General features: G+C 40.1%; 3 protein-coding genes across 4 annotated transcripts in view; 2 read left to right on the top strand and 1 right to left on the bottom strand.

The window, feature by feature from the left end:
* Window positions 1–1,407: 1,407 nt before the first annotated feature.
* On the top strand, window positions 1,408–8,383 carry pcgf6 (polycomb group ring finger 6). 2 transcript variants are annotated; one of them, XM_044046409.1, is made up of 11 exons: window positions 1,408–1,578; window positions 1,757–1,855; window positions 2,961–3,060; window positions 3,690–3,786; window positions 4,302–4,357; window positions 4,518–4,577; window positions 4,862–4,979; window positions 5,783–5,810; window positions 5,979–6,077; window positions 6,787–6,873; window positions 6,969–8,383. In XM_044046409.1, exons 2-11 carry the CDS (start codon window positions 1,781–1,783, stop codon window positions 7,017–7,019), a joined length of 771 nt encoding a protein of 256 aa, XP_043902344.1. In that variant the 5' UTR covers window positions 1,408–1,578; window positions 1,757–1,780; the 3' UTR covers window positions 7,020–8,383. The 2 variants fall into 2 exon arrangements, with proteins under 2 accessions (XP_043902344.1, XP_043902343.1); XM_044046408.1 differs by having other exon boundaries at window positions 1,408–1,855.
* A 244-nt stretch (window positions 8,384–8,627) lies between these two features.
* Window positions 8,628–12,596, bottom strand: LOC122782168 (alpha-internexin-like). The gene is made up of 5 exons (XM_044046407.1): window positions 12,235–12,596; window positions 11,212–11,442; window positions 10,443–10,970; window positions 9,510–9,634; window positions 8,628–9,387 (listed from the first exon to the last, which is right to left on the bottom strand). The coding sequence occupies exons 1-5, from the start codon at window positions 12,547–12,549 to the stop codon at window positions 9,198–9,200; spliced, it is 1,389 nt and encodes a 462-aa protein (XP_043902342.1). The 5' UTR covers window positions 12,550–12,596; the 3' UTR covers window positions 8,628–9,197.
* Window positions 12,597–16,318: 3,722 nt separating this feature from the next.
* The window catches only part of sertad2b (SERTA domain containing 2b), a 36,200-nt gene continuing 27,134 nt past the window's right edge, over window positions 16,319–25,384 (top strand). Inside the window, exon 1 of the mRNA XM_044045854.1 lies at window positions 16,319–16,659. The gene's annotated coding sequence lies outside the window, so the exon portion shown is untranslated. The remainder of the gene's footprint in view (window positions 16,660–25,384) is intronic.

Here is a 25,384-nt window from a genome sequence, read left to right as displayed (position 1 = left end):
ATAAATGAAATAACTACAATAAAATTAGATACTAAACTAAAAACAAGTATGTAAAACTAGATAGGTAAGATTAAATTATATTCAGAAATTAAATAATTAATTAAATTGATAGTTGTGTATATACGTATATGTGTATATATATATACATATATATATATATATATATACACATATACATATACATATATGTATATATATATATATATATATATACATACATATATAGTATAGTTGTAAATAGGTTTGCAAATAGGAGAGTTATGCCAACAGACAGTAGGGGGCAGTAGAGACAGCAGCCAAAATCCTGCATAGTTCTGCTTTAATTTCCCCTGAAATCCTTTAGAGACTTTGCTTTTATGAAAATACAAAAACATTGGTCTCAATTTGAGCGAGGCGCACAACAGATGACATTTAGGAGGTATTTCAGGTTTAAACCTCTCACTTTATCACAGGAAATCACCAGACTTTTGTCTGATGATGATGATGATGAGTCCTCGCCCTGTTTGACTTTGGGATAAACTCTCTGAAGTTTTTCTTTTCTAGAACGGGTTCTAGAGCCAAATGTAGCACCAGCTCATCAACTCACATCATCGTCTTTGAGGCCAGTGAATGTGAAGTAATCGCACTTGTTTGCAAAAATATGTGTCATGTGCACAAACACATAACAGCTTCAAACCATAACAAGACGTCTGGGAAGTCCCTGCTCAGACGTGACATCAGAGATAAGATAAGATAAGAGATGACACATGAATGCAATTTAACCATCAATAAAATTAACTATTTACTCTACACAAATGCAAAGTGTGGCTACTTGTTTGGTTAAAAAAAGGATTTCCAGCACCAATTCAACCCACGAAAATACAATCAAAAACTAACAATCATTCTCAACATTACTGTCACCTATATTGGACACTGTAATGAGAATAAGGGTTGGTATTATTGAAAGGGAAACTAATTTGAAAATGGAGGCTTTTACTATGATTCCTCTCGAATAAAGTAAAAAATAAGTGAAGAAAAGAAAAGAAAGCCAACAACAGAAATCTCACAATTCCAAACACTAAAATAGATAAAATAACAACAATGCCTTCTGAGCCTCAGTTGGTGGCCTTCTATGATGTGCTTTGAGCGCCCCCTCGTGGTTAAACAGCTAATTCTCCGTGTGCAGCTTTTCCCGGAAATAGGTCACTCGGTGTTTTCAAAATAAGTATAATTTTTTTATCAAGACCAAAAAACGCAAAAAACTATTAAACAAAAATGGGATAAAAGGCATTTTTGATGTTATAAATGTGCATTTAAACAAATATAAAGCATTATTTCAATCAAATTAATCATAAAAAGCCACACAGAAAACTAATTTTATTCATTTATTTGTGGCATACTCTTATTTTGAAGGGAGGCGACCTGAACTGGTACTGCTGTTGCCGCTCGCGCGCAACACGAGCGAGGGAAATTAAGTTGGTAGCGTAGGCAACAAAGGACTTTTAAAGTAGTTACGTAAATTCATTTCGCGTTAAATCTCGCGTGCCTCCGTGCAGCTGTCGGCGCGGGCGAAAGTTCGTTGTCGTACGCCGTGAAAAAGTAAGTTATAACCCACGTTCTACGCGCACCTGTGTTTGCGTACCTTACGTAGTAAGCAGGGCGTAGCTTATTCAGCACAAAGTCACCTGCAACTAAGGTATCTAGTGACGGACACTGACGAAATAAAGCTTTATTGTTTTATTTACGAACATTTATTCCGCCATTTTGTGTTCGTAAGTGAAAGGGAAGTAGTTTGTGGAGAATGGCCGCAGCTCTGTGCGGTCGCTGGAGTTACGAAGGCTCAGCGAACATTTCAGACAGCGAATCCGAGGACGAGGTACGTTCACGCATTTTCTGCGTTATTACGTATTTGACTTAACTCTGTCATCTTTCACTATTCACACACGATAGTGTAAATCAGTGGTTCCCATCCAAAGTGTGGGTCAGGGCCCAGAAATGGATCGTGAGAGTTTTTTTTGGGTCCCCCCCATAAAATGGCAAAATGTTTTCAGCCTTTTATTTAATATTTATGTGTATATTTAGCTTGAAATGAAGTTAAAGTTTGTTTACAGATTTGAAACGACTGCAAATTAATGCTAGATAGAAAAGTGGCTCCCTGTGTAGTTTTGGAAACACTGGTCCAAAGCCATGGTTCTCAATAGAGCTAACATGTGACCAACATGCAATGCATTCTGGGGGTAAAGGCAAAATGCCAGTAGTCCAGCTGTTTACCACACTCACACCTAGTCATAATGTGTGTGTATATATATATATATATATATATATATATATATATATATATATATATATATATATATGTATGTGTGTATATATCTATCTATCTATCTATATATGTGTGTATATATATGTATATATATATATATATATATATATATATACATCCTGCTGTATGTAATATTACTGTTCCAGTATGACACATCATGTATAAAGTAAATGTAAAATGAGGTTTTTCTCTTACTGAATGTCATTCCCAGTCAGACACTGTTGTTGTTGTTGTTGTTGTTGTTGTTGTTGTTACTGTAGTTGTCGTCGTCGTTGCTGCTGCTGCTGGTGTGTTAAGCACTCTGCAGCCTCGTCTGCAGTGGTGACTTGCTGTAACGTTGATGAAGGATTGTTAATGTCCTTTCTTATCCAGTTGTTGTTACTAGTTACTGTGATGAATGTTACTGGAGTAGCTGTAGAATAACATTTTAACCAGTCCATCACAGGAGAGCTGCAACTATTAATGTTGTTTGGTCAGTAAAATGTCAAATAAAATGTTTAGAAGTGTTGATGGGTGTTTCCCAAATCTCTAAATGATGATAGTTTTACTTGATCAAAACACCTGTCAACACTGACCAAAACTGCGTCAGTACACTTTGACTCGTTTGAAAACCGTTCCACTTGAACCCTGAACGTCTTCACTGTGAATGTGTCCACAGCCCGAGCTCCCACTCAACCAGTTCTATCCGTACATACGCTGCGCTTTGTGCTGCGGCTTCCTCATCGACGCCACCACCATCACGGAATGTCTGCACTCGTGTAAGTAACAAGGAGAATTCAGAAGATTGTGAAAGAGTTGGATCATTATTTAAATGGTCTTTATCAGCTTTCATTTTGACATTATTAATAAGAATGTGAAAATCCAAATATATGACTACGTTGAGCTTCGTATGAACAATATTGGCTCTGTAAAAGCTGATTTTAATTAGATTTTTTACATATATATTTTTTTTAATGTGAAATTTAAAGAATTGTTCATTTAAAGTGAAAATTTGAGTTTTTAGTGTTAAATGTAGATGAAAAAAAATACAAAATGCATAATTTCAATGGTAATTTCAAAAGCTTTTAGGCACTGTGTCAAACAATTGTATGTATGTGTGTATTATTATCATGACTCATGACTGTATTGATATTTCTCAACAAATAGAGAAAAGGGAGGATAAAGGGAGAGAAAATGTATATATTTCCTTTTCCATAAACAAATAAAACAAATTTTAAAAAATGAAATTAAGGATTATAAATGACTTTGGGGGATCGAGATGTAGGGAATAAAACAATCAGGACGAACAGCTACTCAAAAAAGTCACCAGCATATTTAAAATATTATAATCTACATAACTCTCATGTCTTCATTTGTGTTTTTTTTTTTTATTTTTATTTTGTCCCAGTTTGCAAAAGCTGTATCGTGAAGCACTTCTTCTCCAGCAACCGGTGTCCAACATGTGGCATCGTTGTCCACCAAACACAACCTCTTTACAACATCAGGTAAGTCCCATATTTCTACATTCATCTTATTTGCTTTGCATGTTATTAAAATGTGGAGCTAATCTCCAGTTTATTCAGTTTCCAGTACAGATGCTCTATCATTTTATTAGGGTTACACTTATAGAGAATGTTTGTTTATCGTTTGGTTCTCTGTAAGTCTTACGTTTACTGACGTTGTCATGGCAACCAGGATACATGTTTTTTTTTTGCTGTATCATGCAGAACTGGATTTATGGGCTGCTGTTTTCTTCCTGTTTTTTACTTTTCTAATTTGACCTCCGCTGTCTGTGGTGTTGACGATGTCGATTTTTGCAGCTCAGAGTAACAAACAACCCGTTTACATCCCTCATGGGATGAAGCGGTGCTTTTGGCAGGTGTGTGTGTGTGTGTGTTTGTGTCTTTACCAGCATCTTATTACTGCTGTTTCTTGATGATGGTGATTAAATATTAATAACACCTGGGCACAAATGTTGTTTATTGTGTCTTAAAGGTTAAAAACTCTGTTTTCTCTGCAGGCCGGACAGAAAACTGCAGGATATCGTTTACAAAATGGTTCCTTTCCTGGAGGAACGTAAGTACATGTGATCATTGTCCCTGAAATATGGAGTAATTATAAGTTACGGCTAACAATGACTTGCATTATTGATTAGTCTGGTGATGATTTTATGCAGTCAGATGAATTTAAGTCATTTTAATGTATTTGCTTAATGTGTTTTTATTTCTGTCTGCAGTGGAAAGAAAACAAATGTGCAGCTTCTACAAAAAGAGAGGACTGGACGTACCAAAGCCAGGTAAATTAATTATTCACATGCCTATGTAAATTATAATTTTTTTAAATAAAAAATCAAATTGATGAATCTGTCGATTGTTTACACCATAAATTGGATCAGCTGTTTGGTCCTTTAAATGTCAGCGATATCACTATGTTCTCCGTCAATGAATTACACAACTGTTGTGAACAAAGGTCTTCTGATGACTTAAAGGGGAAAGTTAAGGGTCTTTTTTTTTAAGTGGGGGTTGTTGAAGTACTCACACAGAGTCAGAATAAATGTTCACACTTTCTCTCTCTCTGTAGTGCTGATCTCCTCCGCGCCTCCTGTCGTGGTGAAGAGGCAGAGGAAAGAAGTCTCTCCTCCGTCTGTGTCCAGTCTTCCTCCAGAGCTGGACGTCTCTCTGCTGCTGGAGTTTGTCGGGTAAGAATCTCGCCTACTGCTACAGTTATGTTGTGATTTGAGGTATTCTCGAAAAGGTTGCAGGTTAACATGAGAGGTTTCCAAAAGTAAAAGGCTGTTTCCAAGTTTTGCTTTTGCCTGTAGATGAAAATATAGCTTACATTTTAACATTTTAATACAATGTTATGTACATGAAAGTGCTTCTCAGGGTCAAACAAAGCCATCTATCGTCCTCCTCTATTATAAAACAATACAAATTAAACATTAAAAAAAGAAATACTGAACGTGGACTAATGATTCAACAACAACCTCAACAGAAGTGAAAAAAAAATAGTAACAATAATAAAATAAGAGCGTGGAGTAAAACATGTGCAGGTCAATAAATTCAAAGTACAAAATAAAAGTGTATAATTGGATAAAATATTGTTAAAATAAACAAATTCCGTAAAATCAAATCATCCTAAAGGACAATTTTAATATTTTTAGAGTTTCTTCTTTATATAATTAATACTTAATAGTGTTATTCTTTTCTCTTCATGTATTTCTTTCTGGATATTGTGTTTTATTTATTTTATTTTCATTATTAAATGCTGTTTTCTTTGCGAGGTCTCTCTTATAGTTTAGAGATTGGTGAGATAAAGGATGTATAAAAACTTAGTGAGTAGTCGCAGTGTAACTCCGTGGAGGATGACGACTTCCTCTGCTGTGAGAAGTAAAAGACAGACTTGTCTGATTTACCATGCAGTTATTTAGACTTGTCAGCAGGTGGCAGTATTGTCCAGTACAAAAAAACACATTGACATTGACTCTTATTTTGTTTTCAGAGCTGAAGAGGGCGTCAAGAACTATAAGGTAAGAACCTTATTGGTGATTTAAAAAAGGACATTTTGATTAACTGACATTTTAGTCCAGTCTTTTCAGTGGAAGACAACAGTGATGTTATGTTTGTGAGAGGTTAAGGAGTTTTTTTGTTGTTGTCTCCTTAAGTGTCTTCCTCTCTGTGTCTCCGTCTGTGTGTAGCCGCTGGAGAGGCCGTACGTCCGCGTGTCCGGTGAAGCCACCGTCCGCCACGTGGAGCTGTTCATCAGGAGGAAGATGGAGCTGAGTCCGACCTGTCAGGTGAGCCACGGAGTCAGCAGCGCTGTTAAATATGCAAATAAATAGTCTAAATAAACCGCAACAAGTGCTGATTTAAAAGGTAAGAAGACGTACTTGCTCAGGTTAAATCTCAGCAAGGCTGCCTGACAGCACAGTCTCCTTCAGGACAAACATAATCTGATTAAATCACATGTGAGAAAGCTCTTCATCACACTGATATTGTAGTAGTGTGGGTTTATTTGTGACGTTTTCCTCAAGTGTCTTTTAGTTATTCAGATGAACAGTTCAGGAGTTGGTGGGGTTTTTTTAGTCATTCGTGACACGTGGATGAGGATTATCAGATTAGACTGATTTCCCCTGGCTGTGGTTCTTCACCGTGCTGGCAGAAGGGTCACGTTTGGACAGAGCAGAGGTCACAAGAGTTGAACTACTTGCGAAATTTTGAATTCGGAATTTCCGTCAACGGTGTTTCAGTGTTCAAACGACGCAGCTTATACGTCGTCATCTTCTACTTCCGGGTCAAAAACCATTTTGGTGCATGTGCAGAACGCCAAGTCCGACGCCAGAGTAATCTGTTTATGAATTTGGATCAAACAAATAAAAAATACTAATGTTCAAACTCATATTTTTTACAATAATGCATTTTTATAGGACACAATTCAAACTCGGACCAATATCAAGCCATTACTAACTAGTACTAACTCTGTTGTGGTTTTGATTTGTGCTGCAGGTGGATGTGGTTTGCGGAGATCACCTTCTCGATCACTACCAGTCTCTGAAAGACGTGCAGACCACTGCAGGAAACGAGGGAATACAGGTGAGAATCTATTGAAGGCCGGCCGTCATAATATCATTGCTCTTTTTACTTATTTATTTACTCATTTATTTATTTATTTATTTATTTTGCTCCAGGACGGTCTGTTGGTGCTGCACTTTGGTTTGGTCCTGCCCTCCCACTCTTGACCCTCACGGTCGATTCCTAAGGGAATAAAACTGTCGGTCAACGGTGTCTTTTAGTGCGTTTGACAGTTCAATTCAACACTTCCAGACTTGTTTTTTTTCCGTTTGAAAACACTGGAAAGAGAATGCGTTATTTGTTAAAATTAAACTGCCACCGTGTTTATTTTTTACCCCAGAAGTGGGGAAAATGAGAAGCTAACTTTTTAGGCGTTTGGTTCTTCCACTCCGCACGAGAACCTGACGTCTGCTGCAGAAACTGGAAATTAACTGGGATTTACTCAAACTGACCTTTTTGAAAACCAGGGAGCCATTTATCACTTTTATACCGATATAAATATATCTATATTTATGATGTAAAGATCCACTATGCAACGTTCTGCCTCAAAAGACGTCAGGGAACAAATGTTAACATGTAAAATATAGCATTAAAGTATCAATGTTCTTGAGATGAGAGTGACTTTATCGAGGTGTTTGTTTTTCGGTAGCCGGTGCCTCATCAGTTACATTTGAGGACCCAATGGAAACGTTAGACCCTGTTTATATCAAAAGAGCTGGAACTAAAGATTATTTAAATAATCTGTTGATTATTTTCTCAATGATTCAATGTTTGGACCATAAAATGTGGAATTGATGATGTTCTCAAATGTCCATCAAACAAAATGCATCCGTTTGAATGATTTCTTTGTTATGTGGAGCAAGGAAACCAGCAAAAAATAGTAGTTTATGTGACAGTTTGTACAATTTTGTAGTAATCAGCTCATTTTACACTTGTAAAAACATAAGAAATTATAACCCTAATCCCTGAAATCTTACTCAGAATTACCCAGAATTAACAGGAAGGGTTTTTAAACTTCTCTAAAGGAAGCGCTCTAAGTAGATTTGGACCAAGCCTCCTGGACCTGTAAGTTAATTTGATGCATACATTTTATTAGTAATTATAGATATTGTTGTACAAAAAAATTTGTTTCGTGGACAAAACATGACAGCTCAGAATATCCTGACATTTTGTGGACCTGAACATATAATCAATTAATGAAGAAAGTAATCAACCGATTAATCCAAGAATAATCTTTAGCTGCTGCAACCCTGTTTATTATGTCACGTTTGTTTCCATTGGTGTCACCATCACTTTTGTTTTGTTTGACACGAGTGCTTAACTGCGACAAATAGTTGTGTTTCAAGTTTTGCATATCAGAGCTTTAAGGGTTCACTGTGATCTCCAGGTACTTGTGATTTAAAGGGCTTTAAACAAAATAGCTACCAAAGGTTTTTGTGTGTTCGTGTGAGGAGCTTGAGAAAGTCTTTGATGGGGTTTTCTTACACTTACTTTTGTAAAAACACGATGAATAAATTAATTCACAACCAAATTGTTTCCTGATTTATCCATGGTTATGGTGAGTGTTAAAAGGTCTTGATTAGGTTTATGTCAGCAGTGGGAGACAACGGCAACATTGAGCTAGTAAAGTGAGCTGACTCCAAACGGAGCAAAATCCACCTCCAAAAAGACACCAAAATCGTTTAACACTTTTACTCCACACTGAATAAAAACACCTACCTGTAATTAAAAAAATACACATTTTCATTTCGATATAGAAGCAGGAAAAATGTTAATCATTTTTTTTGTATTTTATTCAGTTTAAGTACAGACACACAGGACAGTCATCCTACATTTAAACGTGACCCTCTTCGATGCTTACTAAATAAATGTCACCGTATAATTTTTCATCACAGTGAACTGTGTCCACAACACTGGCTCTAACACAATCACAACTATTAAAGGTGCAATGTGCAACAGTGCAACAACACAAACGGTGCTAACATTTGGTTTCTTTAACGTCTGTCTCATCTGGCACAAAAACATTCAGTATATGTCATAATTAGTAACGTCCTCATGGTGAAACTGATGCCCCAGGAATGATGTTTAAGTTTGTATTCTTTAGCATGAAGGCATTAAATATGACCCCAAAGAACTGACATTGAAGGAATAATCTAGTGTCATCATAAAGGGTACTGACACAGGCTCTTTGCCAGGAATCAGCCTGAAACATGCACTCTCACCATCAGATTTTAGCCACTTCACAAAAAGGCTCACCTGCTTAAGTCTATAAAAGTTTAAAACACGTTTACCAATTTAACTTGCTGCTAGACAACCTATTATGATATATCTGTCTGGCTCTGAATTCAGTTGGAGTTGATGTCTATCTCATCTTTGTCCTCACTGATCTCCTTGAAGCTTTCCTTCAAGGTTCCTTCTTTCTCCTTCTGGCTGCTCTTGGAGGAGCCGGCAGACACTCGAGGCTGGTAGCTGTAGCTGGCAGCATTGAAAGACATCCCTGTGTTAAAGTGAGTCTCCTCCCCCTCCAGCAGTTTCCTTGTGGGAAGGGAAGACACGCCATGTTAGAGCAGTTTCTCCTTGAATCTGCTGACCACACTGAAAACAAGGTGGCACATCTCAAGAGATTCATCCACTAATTAATGTTGGAACACACAAACCTGTAGGCGGCTATCTCGATGTCCAGGGCCATCTTGACGTTGAGTAGGTCCTGATACTCTCGCAGATGCTGGGCCATCTCCCCCTTTAGGTTCCTCAGCTCACTATCCAGGTGACCAATCGTGTCCTGTCACATTGAAAACAACAAAGATGACAGAAGAAGTTCAGAAGAACTCATCTAATCGAAGCAAATGTCCTTGGATATCTTCTTAGTTGTAGCCTTCTGGGACCAAAACAACAGTCCAGAACCTCTTGGACTGGAAACCGTTGTACTACAATGATGATGAGCAATCAGATCTAATGGTTTGTGCCATCACAAACTGTTGGGGGTGCTCATGTACATCTCTGTAGTGTTGGTGCATACCGTAGCAGACATGGGCGGAATCGGGCCTTAAACCTACAGTTCATGGGCATGGGCATCACAGGCATGTCTGAAAGGGATTTGAGGGACCCACAAGGGACCTGGGGAGGCCCTACATTGGACTAAACCCAACCAAATTTCACCTGAATGTGAGACAACCCAACCAAGCGGCAATCAAGGAGCGGAGACGTCAGAGAAATGTAGGCGATACTTTCAGGTCACTGTTTGCTCTGTCTGCCCTCTTGCAACAACCCTGCTCTTGAAACTTAAAAGTCGGGTATTTCCTGCTGTGTGCAGTTAGCCAACAGCTTTTCTCAAGCTGTGACATAATTCAAGACTGTGAGATGTGCCAACTTCCAATCCTATTACAGAACGGAGTTTCAGGCAGAACTGACCTTCACATTGTGTGGCAGCAGGTAGCAAATTACTTTTGCAGGCGGAAAAGCCTGTACCTAAGTAATAATTGCAGATAAGTCCTGGAAAGAGCTAAGATCCTAGGATAAGTGTCAGGAAAAGAGAAGGTTATTGTAATTTCAGTGTGTAAGCGGCAAGTGTCCATGAAAATTAAACTTGCCTGCATGACCGTGACTTCAGCGTTGTGGGTGTCCTCCATCTCAGTGATCTGCCTCTCCAGAGACTCGTTGGTGCCTCTCAGGGTCTCTATCTCGATGGTCTTGGACTGCAGCTGCCTCCTGAACTCGTTGATCTCCTCCCTGCTGGCCCTCATGGCCTCGTTGCTCCTGGTGGCCTGCTCGCTGAGGCTGGCAAACTTGTTCTTGTACCAGTCCTCGGCCGACTGCAGGTTTCTGGAGGCGATTGACTCGTACTGGTTGCGGATCTCCTTCAGAGCTGAGGTGAGGTCTGGTTTCACCAGGTCACGCTCCACTAAGACCTGCTGCACCTCCATCGTGCTGCTCAGCTCCTGGATCTCCTCGTCATGGACCTTCTTCAGGAAGGTGATCTCTTCAGACAGTGCCTCCAGACGGCGCTCCAGATCAAGACGAACGACTGTGGCGTTGTCCATGTCTTTCCTGAAAGTCTTCAAGGTCTGCTCAGCCTCCTCCCGCACGCTCACTTCCTCATCATACTTCATACTGAGCCTCTACAATGTGAAATGAAAGAAGACAAAAGGTCAGAACCAACACTCGATTTTGGTTAGAGAAGCAGATGATCCACTTATTTGATCTGGCAGAGTTTTGTTTATGCTGGATGTCCTTCCTGAAGCAACCCTCACATTTATCTGGGCTCAGGACTGGCACTAGGAGTACAGGGATTGGGTACCTTGTCCAATTCCCTTTTGCTCAGAAAAAAGCAAACAAAACAACCCAACCACCCGGTTGTACCTGCAGCTCATCGTCCATGTTGCTCTTCTCGATCAGGATGCGGTTCCTGTCTCTGCCCAGCTCCTCCAGCTGTGACCGCAGGTCCTTCATCTCCTGCTGGTAGAGTTGAGCGAGACGCGACGGCTCGTTTTGCTTCTGTCGCAGAGTCCCCATCTCTGTCTCCAACACTTTGTTTTGTTGTTCCAGGTGCCGCACTTTATCGATGAACATGGCGAAGCGGTCATTCAGGCCCTACAATGCAAGAAAATACACGTAATTTAGACAAAGAAATATCAATTCATAGTTTCTGCATTCACGAGTTTTCTATGGACCATGACAAATCTTATTCTTTCAGATCATCCGACTCCATCTTGTCCTATCTTAGAGTCTGTGGCGGTTCTCAGTCATCTGGGTCATCGTTGTCTTTAGGAGTTAGTTCAGTTGGAAGGCAACTGAACTTGAAGACCTTTTACCTCTTATCCAAGAGGATAGGAGAGGAAACTTTTCAACTTTACTCAAACAAGTCCTACGGCTTACTCCTGAAAATGGCCTCTAACACCTTAAACGGTTGTCATGGCCAACATTTTAGCAAATGTTTCTTACTGACATTTTAAAAAAGAAATTTATCGCTGTGTACCTAAATAAGAGCCAGAGTATTTCTGGGTCTACTTTTCTGACATTAATAGCTCGGTTTTCACAGGAACCTTTGGACAAACTTAGTAGATTTTTTTACCTTGCAAGTCCCTGTTGGGGTTTGCAGAGCTTACAGGGAACTGCTGCTATGAAGAATTTGTTTTATTTCAGGGTTCATGGGACTAAAGGAACATTGGAACATGCTGGCTTGTACCAAATTCACACTACATGTTGTGGTATCTGCCTTAAATACACTGTTAATGGTGAAAACATCTCTTTTGCTTATGGTGGCACAGGAGACACAACCTTTTAAGAATCATGAAAATCACAACAACTCTCTCTACTCAGTTAGTTGTACTTTACACTGGATAAGATATTGAAGTGACTAAATGAATGCCAAATCAAATCTACCTGCAGTTGCTCCTTCTCGTTAGTTCGAATGACTTTGAGTTCGTTGTTGACCACAGAAGTCTGAGTCAGGTCCACAGAGTCGGTGTGCATCGGGATGAAGGAGGAGGAGGAGGAGGAGGTGGAGAACCGGCCGACCCGCCGGGTCATGCTCAAGGATGACATGCTGGGACGGGACACAGCCATCATGGACCTGAGCCCCGCCGAGGAGACACGAGTTGCAGTGGAGCCCAAGCGGGAGGAGGAGACGGGGACCCGGGGAGAGTCCCCGAAAATCTTCCGGTAGGATGACGAGGTGTAGTGGTCGCTGTAGCTCATCTCTGCCGTGAGTCAGAGATAAAAGTGTGTGAGGGACTTAATGAGATTTACAGGAGCTTATGAAGGAGCAGGATGTGGCAGGTGGAATGAACCATTTTACACACAGAGGTAGAGCCTTACCAGATGGAGAGTTTATCAGGTCCATGTGCTGTACTGCTTTGGTTCACAGACTGGGGTCAGGACCCACAGATGGGTTTTTTGGGCTAATTTGCAGAACTGTCCCTTTTAAGATAAGATTATTGTGTATTGTGTATAAAATTAAGTTGAATCTAGGTTTTACGTATTTGGGTGTAAATTAGTAACTTCCTTATGCACAAATTTGCTCTTGTCATGCTTTTTTTATGATTTGGGTCTTGATAGTTTGGCATCTTTAAAAAGTTGCGTCCTGTTGTAGAAAATTTGAGTTCTGGTATACTATATGTGTGTGGGTATCTATGTGAAGACCAAAAAATGTATAAACAATAGGAAGTGAGCACATTTTGTCTGGTTCTCATAACTTTAAAGGGCTTTTTGGCGGGTTTTGGAGCTGGTTTTGGGGTTAGGAGTCCAAAAAAAACAAGTATTTTGGTTCATAACAATATATTTATGCACAGACACAATCATATCATGAAAAAATTAAGTTTAATGCTTTATCTTGTCGTTAGACAACCCTTTACTGAGTTTTGCTTAAACCGCTCCCTCCCTCACACCAAAGCCCATAGAGAAAATCAGCAATTTAACATCACAGCACACAGAGTTGTTGTTCCACTGCTGCCTCCATCAGTAACTTCCAATATATTATTTTGTGACTTTGGTGATTGAAATTTACATAAGTAACATACATGCCTTTACCACACGAGGCAGCAGTAGAACAGCAGCTCCTGTGTTACTGTGAGCTAAAATAACTGATTTTCTCCCTGGACTTTGATCGGTGAACAAACGCCAGTTTCCAGGCAGAAGAGGCTAAATTATGGCAAGATAAAGCAAAATGCATATTCTTATGATATACTAGTTTACTATGTTTCAGTACTTCATGCATTTGCACTTGAATTATTCCTTTAATATGGTTAATCTGTGAAAAACTGGAAAACTATTCACCTGTACTGCTGGTTAATACACCCCAGTGTTGTGCTATGAATAGATTTGAAGTGTTGAACATGTGATGGGGGACACAGGCAGCTGGGAAACCAGTTAACATCTCTCATGAGCAGCAGCAGCAGCAGCAGCAGCAGCCTCACAGAGAGAGCTGTGCTTTAATTACTCATGTCTTCATTGTGCTTTAAAGGAGTGCGACGTCAGCGTCTTGTTTTATGTGCTGTGTAATTTCAGTTTATATCGCCCTCCTGTGGTGCACTTTCCAAATAAAGTTGCGTTTAATCTAATTAATAGCAGCAAAGCTGTGCGGTGGGGCGTGGAAAACAGTGACACTGACATGTGGTTGATGAGAAGTGGAAGTGATCAGTCAAGGCTCAGTGTTATATTTAAAACTTGTTAAAGGGATTTGTCATGGTGGTTTATCAAAAAAACAATTAATCCAGTAAAAATGTATTTAATCACTTATGCACCATACGCAGGTTTTACCCACTTTATTACGCCTTCAGGCAAACTGTAGCTTGTTTCATTGTAAAGAGCTCAAACGCCATTGAGGAAAGCAGCGATTTTAACGCAGGAGTTGTTGATCCGCTGTTGCCTTTACAAGTGAACTTAAATGTGTTGTTATTTTGTAATTTTGGCATTTTATAATCCCTCATTTGGTGTTTTGAGAGTCATTGTTTACAAACTTCAGGTTCTAGTTGAGAAAGGTTGTCCAGGCATGCCACCTTAAACCCATATGTTAATTACTTTACAGGAACATCTTATCAAGAAGGTAAGATGTAGTATTTTGAGCTGCAGTTCCTAATCACTGCCACCAGAGGTCAATGTACACCAAAGCTTTCCTAAACTGACCTCTGGTGGCAGTGAAGCTGTTAAATGTGGAAAAAGACTGACTTCTAACATCAACAAGACATTTATTTATCACTCCCCAAACCCTCCATCTCCATCAAGTATAAAACGTGACAAAATCCTTTAACTTTAAATTGAAGTCTCTCAACCGTACTTTGTGTTTGTGCTACAATGTAGTCATCATTTTGAAGTAAAAATGGTGTATAAAGTAAATAGTAAAGACATGAAAGAAGTCATCCAAACAGTTTTAGTGACTAATCAGCTTTAATCAAAGGTTACTCGACTGCTACTGGATATTGTCTGGGTTCTTCTTTGGACCATTCTCTTAAACTTCAGGGGTTTGTGAGGTTTCTCCGACTTTCTGAGCTGGAAGTATGACTTGTGGGGCATTCCAGATGAAACTTCCGACAAGGAACTTGGAAATTCCGATTTCCAACTAGGCTACAACTGGAAAGCCCCAACAAGTTTGTCGTCATCAGGAATCAGTGACACCACCGATGGACAATCTATACATTTATGAAATATTACATATATATATATATATATATATATATATATATATATATATACATATACATACGTATATATATACGTATATATATATATACGTATATATGTATATATGATATATTGCTAATGCAGAAAATCACGTTTCCATGTCGTTTGATTCACAATCTGTGACCCCGCCCACCTGCATTTGACTGATTTCCGTACATGAGCGGTCCCTTTAAACACACTCGCACACGCGCACACACACACACACACTGTGGAGGGGCTGCGTGACTGCTTTTCACGCCGACCGTTTCCGCACGAGCGCCATTGGCCGCCACCGCCGCGTGGGCGGGACACGACGCCGTGACTCAGCACTGAGTCACGGCACAGTCATGTCTGTCACACACACGGCCCCGCTGCTGCTGCTGCTGCTGCGTTCAGGCACCGTAGGACTTTCTTTATTTCACGTCACATTCGTGTCACCAAACCATTTTTTTAAATCAAGAATATCGTATATATGCATGAAAATAGTAATAATAAGAATAATTGTATTTGTATAGCACCTTAAAATTGTGATTAATAATCAAACAAGGTCTAAAACAATCAAAATAATCAAATCCAAAATGTCAAAACAAACATTTAAGGCCAACAAATTATTTTAAAAATAAACCATGTAAATTAAATACTACGGTTTAAGAAGGAATACAAAAGATGTTTGCCTGTCGTGTCACATTTACTGTCAAGTCTGGAGTTTGGAACAGCTGTTGGGGCCCCCTGCTGGCAGTGGCGGATCTCATGATTTGTCTCAATTTGGGCCACAACCAGCATTTTTTCAGTTTTAAACACTGGGTTGGGACCCAGAGGTGGGTCACAGGAGATTATTTTGGTTTGCTGATTTCAACAACTTTTTAGTTAAGATTTATGGGTATACTTTTTAATAATATGCATTATAATTTATTCAAAATTATATTAGGTGTTAGAGATTATGCTAATTAGCTATTTTCATATTTAGTCAATTTGTAAATAAATCGTCACCTATTCATAAGTTCTCAAATCCTTCAGCTGCTTTAATGTGAATATTCTCTGTTTTTCCATTTTCTGACATTGTAAGGACCAAACAATTAATCAATTAATTGAGATAATAATCAAGTGATTGATGAGTTGTAAAAATAATTGCCAGTTGCAGCCATAGTCGTGATTTATGTTATGGTCACGAAAAAGTTTGGGAAACAGCCATTAATTCTGCTCATTTATATACTGAATTGTAAATTTTGTGAAATTACATTTTCACAATAATATTGTAAATTGCAATTACCTTTGTTCAGAAACATCGTGACAGGGAATCTATTTATCATGTTCCATACCTTTTGTTTTTCATTTTTTTTAAGTAATTCAGATTACCGGCTGCGTGACTGGCACGTGAACGCACCACCAGAGTGGCTGTTCTTACACGACTTCACATCGGACGCGTTCACTGTGACATTGGAGACGCTGGACAGAGTCTGTACGTGAACCATCAGTGGAGTTGTGAAGGAAAACACTCTACGTTCTAAAGCAGCGGACAGAGAACCATAACAACAAACAACAAACAACAAACAAACAAACAAACAAACAGGAAGAACCTGCAGACTGGGATCAGTTCCTTCAGATCTATTTCCCACTTTAGCTCCGTGCTGGACGGATCTGCCTCAGAGGGTGAGTCTCTCTCAAACTACATCTTTAAACTCTAATTCTTCTGCGTGTGTCTCTGTTGTTGTGATGGTACATCATACATGGGTTTAACACTTTGTTCAAAAGACGTAAACATCGCGTGCGTACGCCTCTAATGAATGGACCGAGTCTCTACATCAGTCAGGAGGAAAAAAAGCGCAGCGTGGAATTCCCGTTACGCACCGAATTTCCTCTGAGTTCCGCCGAACCCCATTGGAAATGCGTCTATGTGCAGAATCATGTTACTATTTCAAGCTAAAACACAAAATAAAGCGACATTTGAATGTTTCTTCCACATAAATCGAAAGTGCTCTTCAATTCGGCGTGCACGTTAATCACGAATTATGACATTTTCATCGTAAGATATTTAAACTTTGTTGAGAGAGCAGCCAAGGAAGAGGGGGACACTGGGGCTTTCTCTAAAAAAAGTAGCAGTTTTAAAAGGTGAAATTACACCACAATGTTCGACATATGTAATTTATTGACAATATAGGAGTAAATGTGTGTTAAAGGCAGTCCAGAGAGACCACATGGATCTGTGTGGAGTTGGATAAAGTGACCAATGTCCTGAGGAACATCAGTGGAGAGCAGAGCTACTGTCTGTGTTATGTAACATGTGTGACTTTAAGCTGGAACACACACACACACACACACACAGTGACTGACAGCACAGTGTCCACTCTGACCTAAGCTGCACATTCAGTGAGAGAGCGGTGGATGAATTGGTCATTTGTGTGTATTTTTACTTTATTACAACAATACTTTAAAAGACATCAATATTATACTATATTATTTACTGTAAATGTATTTCATATGTAGGTAGACAGGGCCGGCCCATGCATTTATGGGGTCCTAAGCAGAATTGGATCACTTTTGTTTGTTTTTTTGGTTTAACCTTAGAGGGTAAAACAGTTTACTGACATTATGTGCAATCCTCAACTGCAAAATAAAACCATTGCAGGTTGAAGCAACACAGTTTGCAACATGCAGAGATTGTAATTTTGCACGTTTTGGGAAGTAATTCACCTCTTACCGTCACATATGTGTTGTGTACGTGATGCAATGCATCTTTTTGAGTCTTGACCCACAACATGTGAGCAGCAATTCGAACATCATTCAAAGAGAGTTCCGTCCTTCAGAGCTACGATAGCAACGTTTTCTGTTGTTGTTTCATAGGACGGTCAACGTGTTCCTGGTAATCTGATTGTAGCTTCCGTATAAACCATGCGTGTCATTTCTCTACATTACGACCACATTTGCCGAGCCCTCTGTCAGGCTTGTGTCGGCCTGTCTTGACCCGACTGCCGTCAAATGGTCATCAGGCGGCCGGCATGTTGTCAATGGGATTACACAAGCAATCAGGCCTTTTAATTTAGCAGCTAATCCAGATTAAGGTGCCCATGGTTCGTGTCTGTTCTGTTCTGTTCCCAGCCTGGGGCTCAGATGTCGCGGTCCGTCTGGCAGATGACGGCATCGGCAGCCGTCCAGCGTTCACTGTCCCACGTCTGAACACTGGCACTGTGCGTTCAGTCCCACAAATTCAAAACGTTCAGGTTCATACAGGACATCGAGGAGCAAAGCAGCCAGAACAAAGTCACATTTAAGAAGATGGGCTAGTTAGTTTTTTATTAATCCCCTTAGGGAAAGTATTCCTCTGCATTTTGACCCATCCTAGAATTAGGAGCAGTGGGCTGCCACACTGAGTGGCGCCCGGGGAGCATTGGGGGGTTGGGTACCTTGCTCAGGGGTACCCCAGCCCTTTTTTGGCCGGGTGGGGATTTTGAACCGGCGACCTTCTGGTTACAAGTCAAGTTCCCTTTCCCTTTTGACTATGACGTCATTGTTTTCCCAAAGTTGCCATTGGTTCCCAAAGTCGTGCACTGTTCCATAATGTTGGGTATTGGTTCCAAAAGTTGCTTGTGTTCTGGTTTTGGATCCCAAAGTTGGGTATTGGTTCCCAAAGTTGGGAATTGTTCCCGAAGTTGCAAAGTTGTGTTTGGTTCTATACACAAAAACGCCATTTTCCAAAATGTATGTACACCAGTTCAACTGCTTTTATCATGAATTTCTAATTAGCCAATGACATGTGTTGTGCATTGGATTTAGGCATCTAGACCAGGTCAAGATGACCTGCTGTAGTTCAAACCGAGCATCAGAATGAGCAAGAACGTTAATTTAAATGACTTTGAACGTGACATGGTTGTTGTTACCAGACCAGCTTTCATGCATAGCTATCTCTAAATTTATAGAGAATGAAAAATAAAATCTAAAAATATCCTGTGAGCAGCAGCGATTCTGAGGTCAGAGCAGAATCATCTAACAAACAAAAGTGACTGAGAGCAGGATCTCCTCAGGAAAATGTTTATTACTTCCATTCTACTTCCTTTTTTTAAACAAGGAAAACAATGACTCCAGCAGCAGAGGACCTCAACCAGACCTCAAGTGCCACTCATGCCACTTTACTCGGTTGTTGTGTACCTAATAAAGTGGACAGTGAGTGTCGGCCTCTGTGTGAGGGAACAGGTGCTGTGTCCCTCTCTGTGTCCAGAAACCACCAACTAGTGGTCGGTGTCTCTGAATTTTTCCAACCTTCTCCCTTTAATACATTTGGCATTCAGTGTGGAGAATGTGACAGAGAGGGAGGGAGGGGAGGGAGGGAGGGAGGTGGGGGAGCTCTGTGAACTATAAATAGATAGAGGGAGAGCAGTTGTGATGATAGCATCACCGAACAATAATCCTACAGTAGGACTGGCGTTACTCCACTGCACGACAGCAGCCTGAGCAGTGAACAGGTATCTGTTCTATTTTCCCCTGAACCTGAGCCTCTGACCCACTGCTCACTCACTCTGTGTGTGTGTGTGTGTGTGTGTGTAAACACTGACCTTGTCAGGACTAGTAGTTCTCATGGAGACGGAAAACCTGGTCCCAATCGGGTAGAACCTCCTGTCACATTACGGGGACTTGTCTTCCCTACGGGGACACAAATCAAGTCACCATAATACCAATTATTAAGTGACCATGTTGTATGGTTAAGTTAAGGTTAAGGTTAAGGTTAGGTTTAAGCCAGTAGTAGTTATGGCAAAGGTCACAGGAAGTCCCCAGGAAATGAATGTAAATCAATGTAATTCTTACTCTGACGCTGTGAGGACCAAAACACTTAAAAAACACAGGAAGTGGGGACATTTTGTGGAAGTGGGGACTTGCAAAAATTCCCATTAATTCCCATAATTCCCATGGAAAGTTTTTTCCAATTTGGTATGTTTCCAGAATTCTGGTGTGACAGTGTTTTTAGGGTTTGAAGTATGTTTAGGTTAATGGAACACTTTATATCTATGAGTGTCCTCACTAAACATGCTGTGTAAGAATGCGTGTGTATGTGTGCATGAAGCTTGTATTAAAAGTATTCAAAATATTGTCTTCATTTCGACAACAGTTCACACAATTAGCAAGCACTACGGACTCAAAGATGTGCGGCCATGTGCCTAGACAGGTTGTGGTGAAAGGAAAAATTGGGGGTAGAGACAGAAGAGAGACAGTTGTGTCAAACACTCCCGATATGTTGGAATATTTGACATCGGCAACAACTCTACAAAATAACACAGTAGTACGTTGAGTGTTGGAACACACAAATGTTACATAGTGTGTAGAACAGTTTCTTCTTTGTGTGTCAGCGACGGCGGCTCACGTGTGAACGTGGTGTCAGTTCTTCATAAATGCTTTAAAAAAAAAAAATGAAACCCAAACTAACCCTGTAAGTCATGAGTGCAGGCTTCTTAGTTCTTCCCATCAATCAGGCGTCATGACAGGCAATGAAATGTGTGTGTGTGTGTGTGTGTGTGTGTGTTCACCATGGCTCCACCCCTTCAGGCACTGACCTCCTTTTCATTATTCACACATGCAGCACCTTCTCTTGCTTCCTTTCTTATCTTTCTCTCTTAAAAGAATGTACTTGTGCGTGCGTGTGTGTGTGTGTGTATTTGCTGCCTCTTTAGGACCTTTTCTTGAATAAACACTGACCAGTAGTCCTCATGGAGATGGAAAAACCTGGTCCTGATGAGCGTGAACTTCATTTCTAGAGGAACTGGTTTAGTGTAGGACTAAGGTTTGAACTGTGGTTATGTATAACGCTTTGTTTGCAGTGTCCTGGTGTGTGTTTTACTCATGTTGTAGGGACCGAAATCTGTTTACACGGCCACATTATGGGGAATTGTCTTCCTTACTCGGACACAATTATTACATTTTAAGATGGAGGCGTGTTATTTAGGATGAGGTTAAGGTTAGGGTCAGGGTTAGGTCAGTAATAGATATAGTTAAGGTTAGAGCAAGTCTCCAGGAAATGAATGTAAGTCAAAGTCCTCTGAAGTCATGGAAACCAGACTCACACACATAACAACTACTACTGACTAAATATCACCTTTGACCACAGCAAAAAAAGGAGATTTTATATCATAATTTGTTGTATAAAGGTGAAATAAAAGTGAAAATAATGCATTTAATCACTGTTTAAAGAAGAAATCAGCATCCATCTGTATGTAACGCGAGCAGTCAGCTTCACTGTGAGTGTATTTCTGTGCCAGTGCAAACAGGAAGGACATTTTCTCCGCTGCAGTTGTGTGCGTAGTTTCAGGAAACACAACTTTCTGTTCTAGAAACAACAACAATGTTTAAAAGAAAGGGAAAAAAACGAAGAAGTGAGATTTGACTGAAGTTAACGTGAAGGATGCTCAGTTCAGGATTCAGTTTCTGTTCTTCCAGACATGGAGTTTAGCAATGAAAAACTACGGAGGCCTCTGCAGACCAGAAAGGATGTAGTTTGTTTGCATAAAATAAGCTGGTTTGTCCATGTGGGGCTTCTGTAGAAAGATGCAAAAGAGCAGACAGTATAAAAGGCTGCAGTAAACTGATTGATTTTGTATTTTTTATTGTTTTATCAATCCAAAAACAAGTATATTAATGATTAAATACATATACACAATTGTTTTTAGAATGATAACAAATGTAATAAATGGTAATAAATGAATGAATAAGCATTTTTCAACACATTAAAACATATTCATGAGTTGTATACGGCCAGTCAACCCTCCTAAATGCTACAGACTTGACCTTTAAATCACCTTCACGCCCCTCACTGATGATCTATTTGAACTTAATGTATGTCTACACATATATATAGATGTAATTGAGGTCAGTGGATGTGTGAGCAGTTGATTTAAAGTAGAACTAACACACCTATGGACGTGAACATGCTGACATATTATCATGTTACCTCCCTCAGCTCCGTGACTCATTGTCCCACAACCTGTGTAAGTGGTCCACACTTTACATCATGATGTAGTGAGTTGGAATACCCCCTCCTACACACTCTTCCTCCCTGTGTGTGTGTGTGTGTGTCGGTGAGAATAATATGCCGTGCAGTCGCTAACACTCTGGAGCAGATTAAGGCAGAGGTTCTACATTAAACTCTTTAGCGTATGAGCTCAAATACCAGTGTGAGTGTCTCACAAAAGCTCCGATCTGACAAACATGTGCTACATGTTGCGTGTTATTAAATGGAAAACGTGGTTCTCTCTTCAGAAAGAATCTACTAGTCACAGGAGGCAGATTTTATCAGCAAATACCGTGTTTGGCAATTTGCTGAATTCTGATCTTAGCAAGTCCAGTCAAGTGTAATGATTTCTTTTTCTTTTTTTTGCCATTTAATCTCACCTTTTAAAGAGCCTTTCTCAACTTTTTCAAAGTTTTGACCCTTTTACACCAAAGTCCATAGCGTTTTTAGCTCACAGCGACACATGAGCTTCTGGTCTACTGCTTCCACGTTTGGCAAATTTGTGCCACTTATGTGAAGACACAAAATAACACATTTGAAGTAAATTAAATAAAGCTATGTGCTCTAATGTAAAATCACTGATTTTCTCTATGGGCCTTTGAATGGGAGGGAGCAGAAAAGTCACAACGGACATATTATTAAGTTAAGTATTTAAGTTAAGTTAGGTTTTTCAGATTTTTCCTCCCAAGTACCACCAGAGGAAGCTTGCGTACCACTGGTGGCACCACAGTTTGAGAGTCATGGTCACAGATTAAAACCTGGCATAGATTTGAAATGTTACCCAGCGCTGGATCAGGAACCGTGTCCAGCCAGAGTGAGATGCTGTAAACAGGCCCACTTTCATATTGTCATATTAGGCTTGCAGGTGCTGTGTGATTACGGCCTAATGATGATATACTTTGTTATAGAGTGCTGTGTCAGCTTGGCAGTGGTTCAGGTCACTGATATCTGTGTCTGTTGTGCAGAGCAGCGTCTGACTGAGTGATGATGTGTTTTTAATGATGTCATTTGGGTTTTTGGGTGAACGCGTCAGGCTTATGCACTCAGCTGAAACAGGTGGATTGTGCCTTTAGTTAAAAAAAAAAAAAAAAAGTGGGTCAACCACTCAGCGTTATGGACAGAGGTTTGATTCCCTGGCTCCAGAGTCACAGGTGATAGTCCAGACTAGGGATGAGCCGATAGGATCCAAATTATCAGTGTCGGTATCAGTCAGATACTGGTCGAAATCACTAGATCGGATTAGGGATGGGAATCAGTGAGTATCAGTCCGATAATGATCAAAATCACTAGATCGGATTAGGGATGGGAATCGGTATCGGTCAGTATTGGTATTGGTCTGATACCGGTCAAAATCAGCGGAATCGGATTAGGGAAGGGAATCGGGATCGGTCAGTATCAGTCCAATACTAGTTAAAATCAGTGGATCGGATTAGGGATGGGAATTGGGATTGGTCAGTATCAGTCAATAATAGTTAAAAAATCAGTGGATCGGATTAGGGATGGGAGGGATTGGTCAGTATCAGTCCAATACTAGTTAAAATCATTGGATCGGATTAGGGATAGGAATTGGGATTGGTCAGTATCAGTCCAATACTAGTTAAAATCAGTGGATCGGATTAGGGATGGGAATCGGGATCGGTCAGTATCGGCACGATACTGGTCAAAATCAGTGGATCGGATTTGGTATGAGAATCGGGATCGGTCATTATCAGTATCAGTCCGATACTGGTCATGATCAGTGGATCGGATTAGGGATGGGAATCGGTATCGGCCAGTATTGGTCAATATCGCTTCACTTGTGCACAGACTGTAAAAATATAAATAAAAATCATCAAAAACATTTTAGCTGAGTCATGTTTGGGCTGTTTTACAATTACCACAATATTTGTTACACAGTTGGAGAATTATGTCTTTGAACTGTATCGGTACTAATATCGGTATCGGTAGACACTCGGACACAAAACATTGGTATTGCCCCATCCCTAGATTGGATATTGTCACATTCTTCACTTTTGCGCAAACACACACTGTAAGAATATAAATCAATTTCAGACGAGTCGATTTGTGGGCTGCTAATTTCTTCTTAAGAAGAAGGGAATTGTTTTTGTTACACAGTCGGGAGAATTCTGTCTCGTTAACACCGTCGTGTTTCTAGCAAATGCTAATTTGCAACATTTGCGGCACCAACAGAGACAGATGGTGATTAAATAAAGGTAAGCTAAATATAAATTATAAAATGGCACAACCCAATTATTTCCAAGGACGAGATGCAAAGTTTGTTTGCAGCTGATTTCAAACGACCAGGTAGCAAAAAGTTTTTTTGGAGCTTGTATAGAAGCTAATTACTTAAAAGCAAATTTGACTTTTTCCACTTGGTGCTGCTTCTCGTCTCTGGACGTGTTTACAGAGAGTCTGAGCAAACATTTCTAGACACATTTTTTGCCACATACTGAAGGTGTCAGCCCATTTAAGGAATTGAAAACATACAATTTTAGAATCAATTCTAAAATGCTCTGGTGGCCAGTGTAGGAAATGGTTGCCGTTTGTCGCCATAACAAATTCAGCACACAGTGTGATCCAGTGACCGGGTTGTTGATAAGCCTCCACTTGGACTGGCTGTTTTCCATTGGTCACCACTGGTTCAGCGTTGAACTGGGGCCACACACCAGATTAGTCTGAGCTCAGGTGGACTGGACCAGTCTGGCCTGGAGGCCTGGACTGAACCTTGAGCCGTGTGGTTTTTTTTATTGTGCCATTTTGTTTTACTGCAGATCAGACCAGAATAATCTGGCTGGGATTCATTTCACATCATGTATTCTCTTGTTTTCCACCTCCCTGATTCGCTGTGATGTTCCCAGAGGCTGCAGAAGAAAAAATAAATCCACTCACACTCTCAGGTTTTCCACATTGTGTTGAAAAAACTCTCTCTCTCCGCTTCACGTTGCCTGTGTTTGTGTGTGTGAAGAAAAAGCTTGAAAGCATTTTTTCTTACACGTTTTGGTTTGGCTCAACATCACCGTGCCGACAGAGAGAGTTTAACTAAATATTTAGCAGTCCGCTCCACGGTCGTTGCCCTGCTCCGACTGCTTCCCCTCTGATTTTCATGAAGATGAAATTTGTTTTGTTGCACAACAGTGGCTCTTTGTTCACCCACTGGTTCCTCGTGTTTGTGTTTCCACCGCAACAATAAGACACAGACGCCACAAATTATAGAATCAATAAGAAAATGTGAAGAGTTGCCGAGTGTTTCATTTCCGTATCGGGATTAAATCAATAGAGCTCTGGACGTCACATGACACGAGTTTGCTTACGTCGGCCATGTTGGCAGGAAAAACCTCTAAAAGTGCACAAACCTTTGCCTGTTTGAAGCTTTTAAGAGTTCAC

The sequence above is a fragment of the Solea senegalensis genome, linkage group LG15 (assembly GCF_019176455.1).
Source record: "Solea senegalensis isolate Sse05_10M linkage group LG15, IFAPA_SoseM_1, whole genome shotgun sequence".
NCBI classification, from domain to species: domain Eukaryota; kingdom Metazoa; phylum Chordata; class Actinopteri; order Pleuronectiformes; family Soleidae; genus Solea; species Solea senegalensis.
This window is presented reverse-complemented; position numbering and strand designations above follow the sequence as displayed.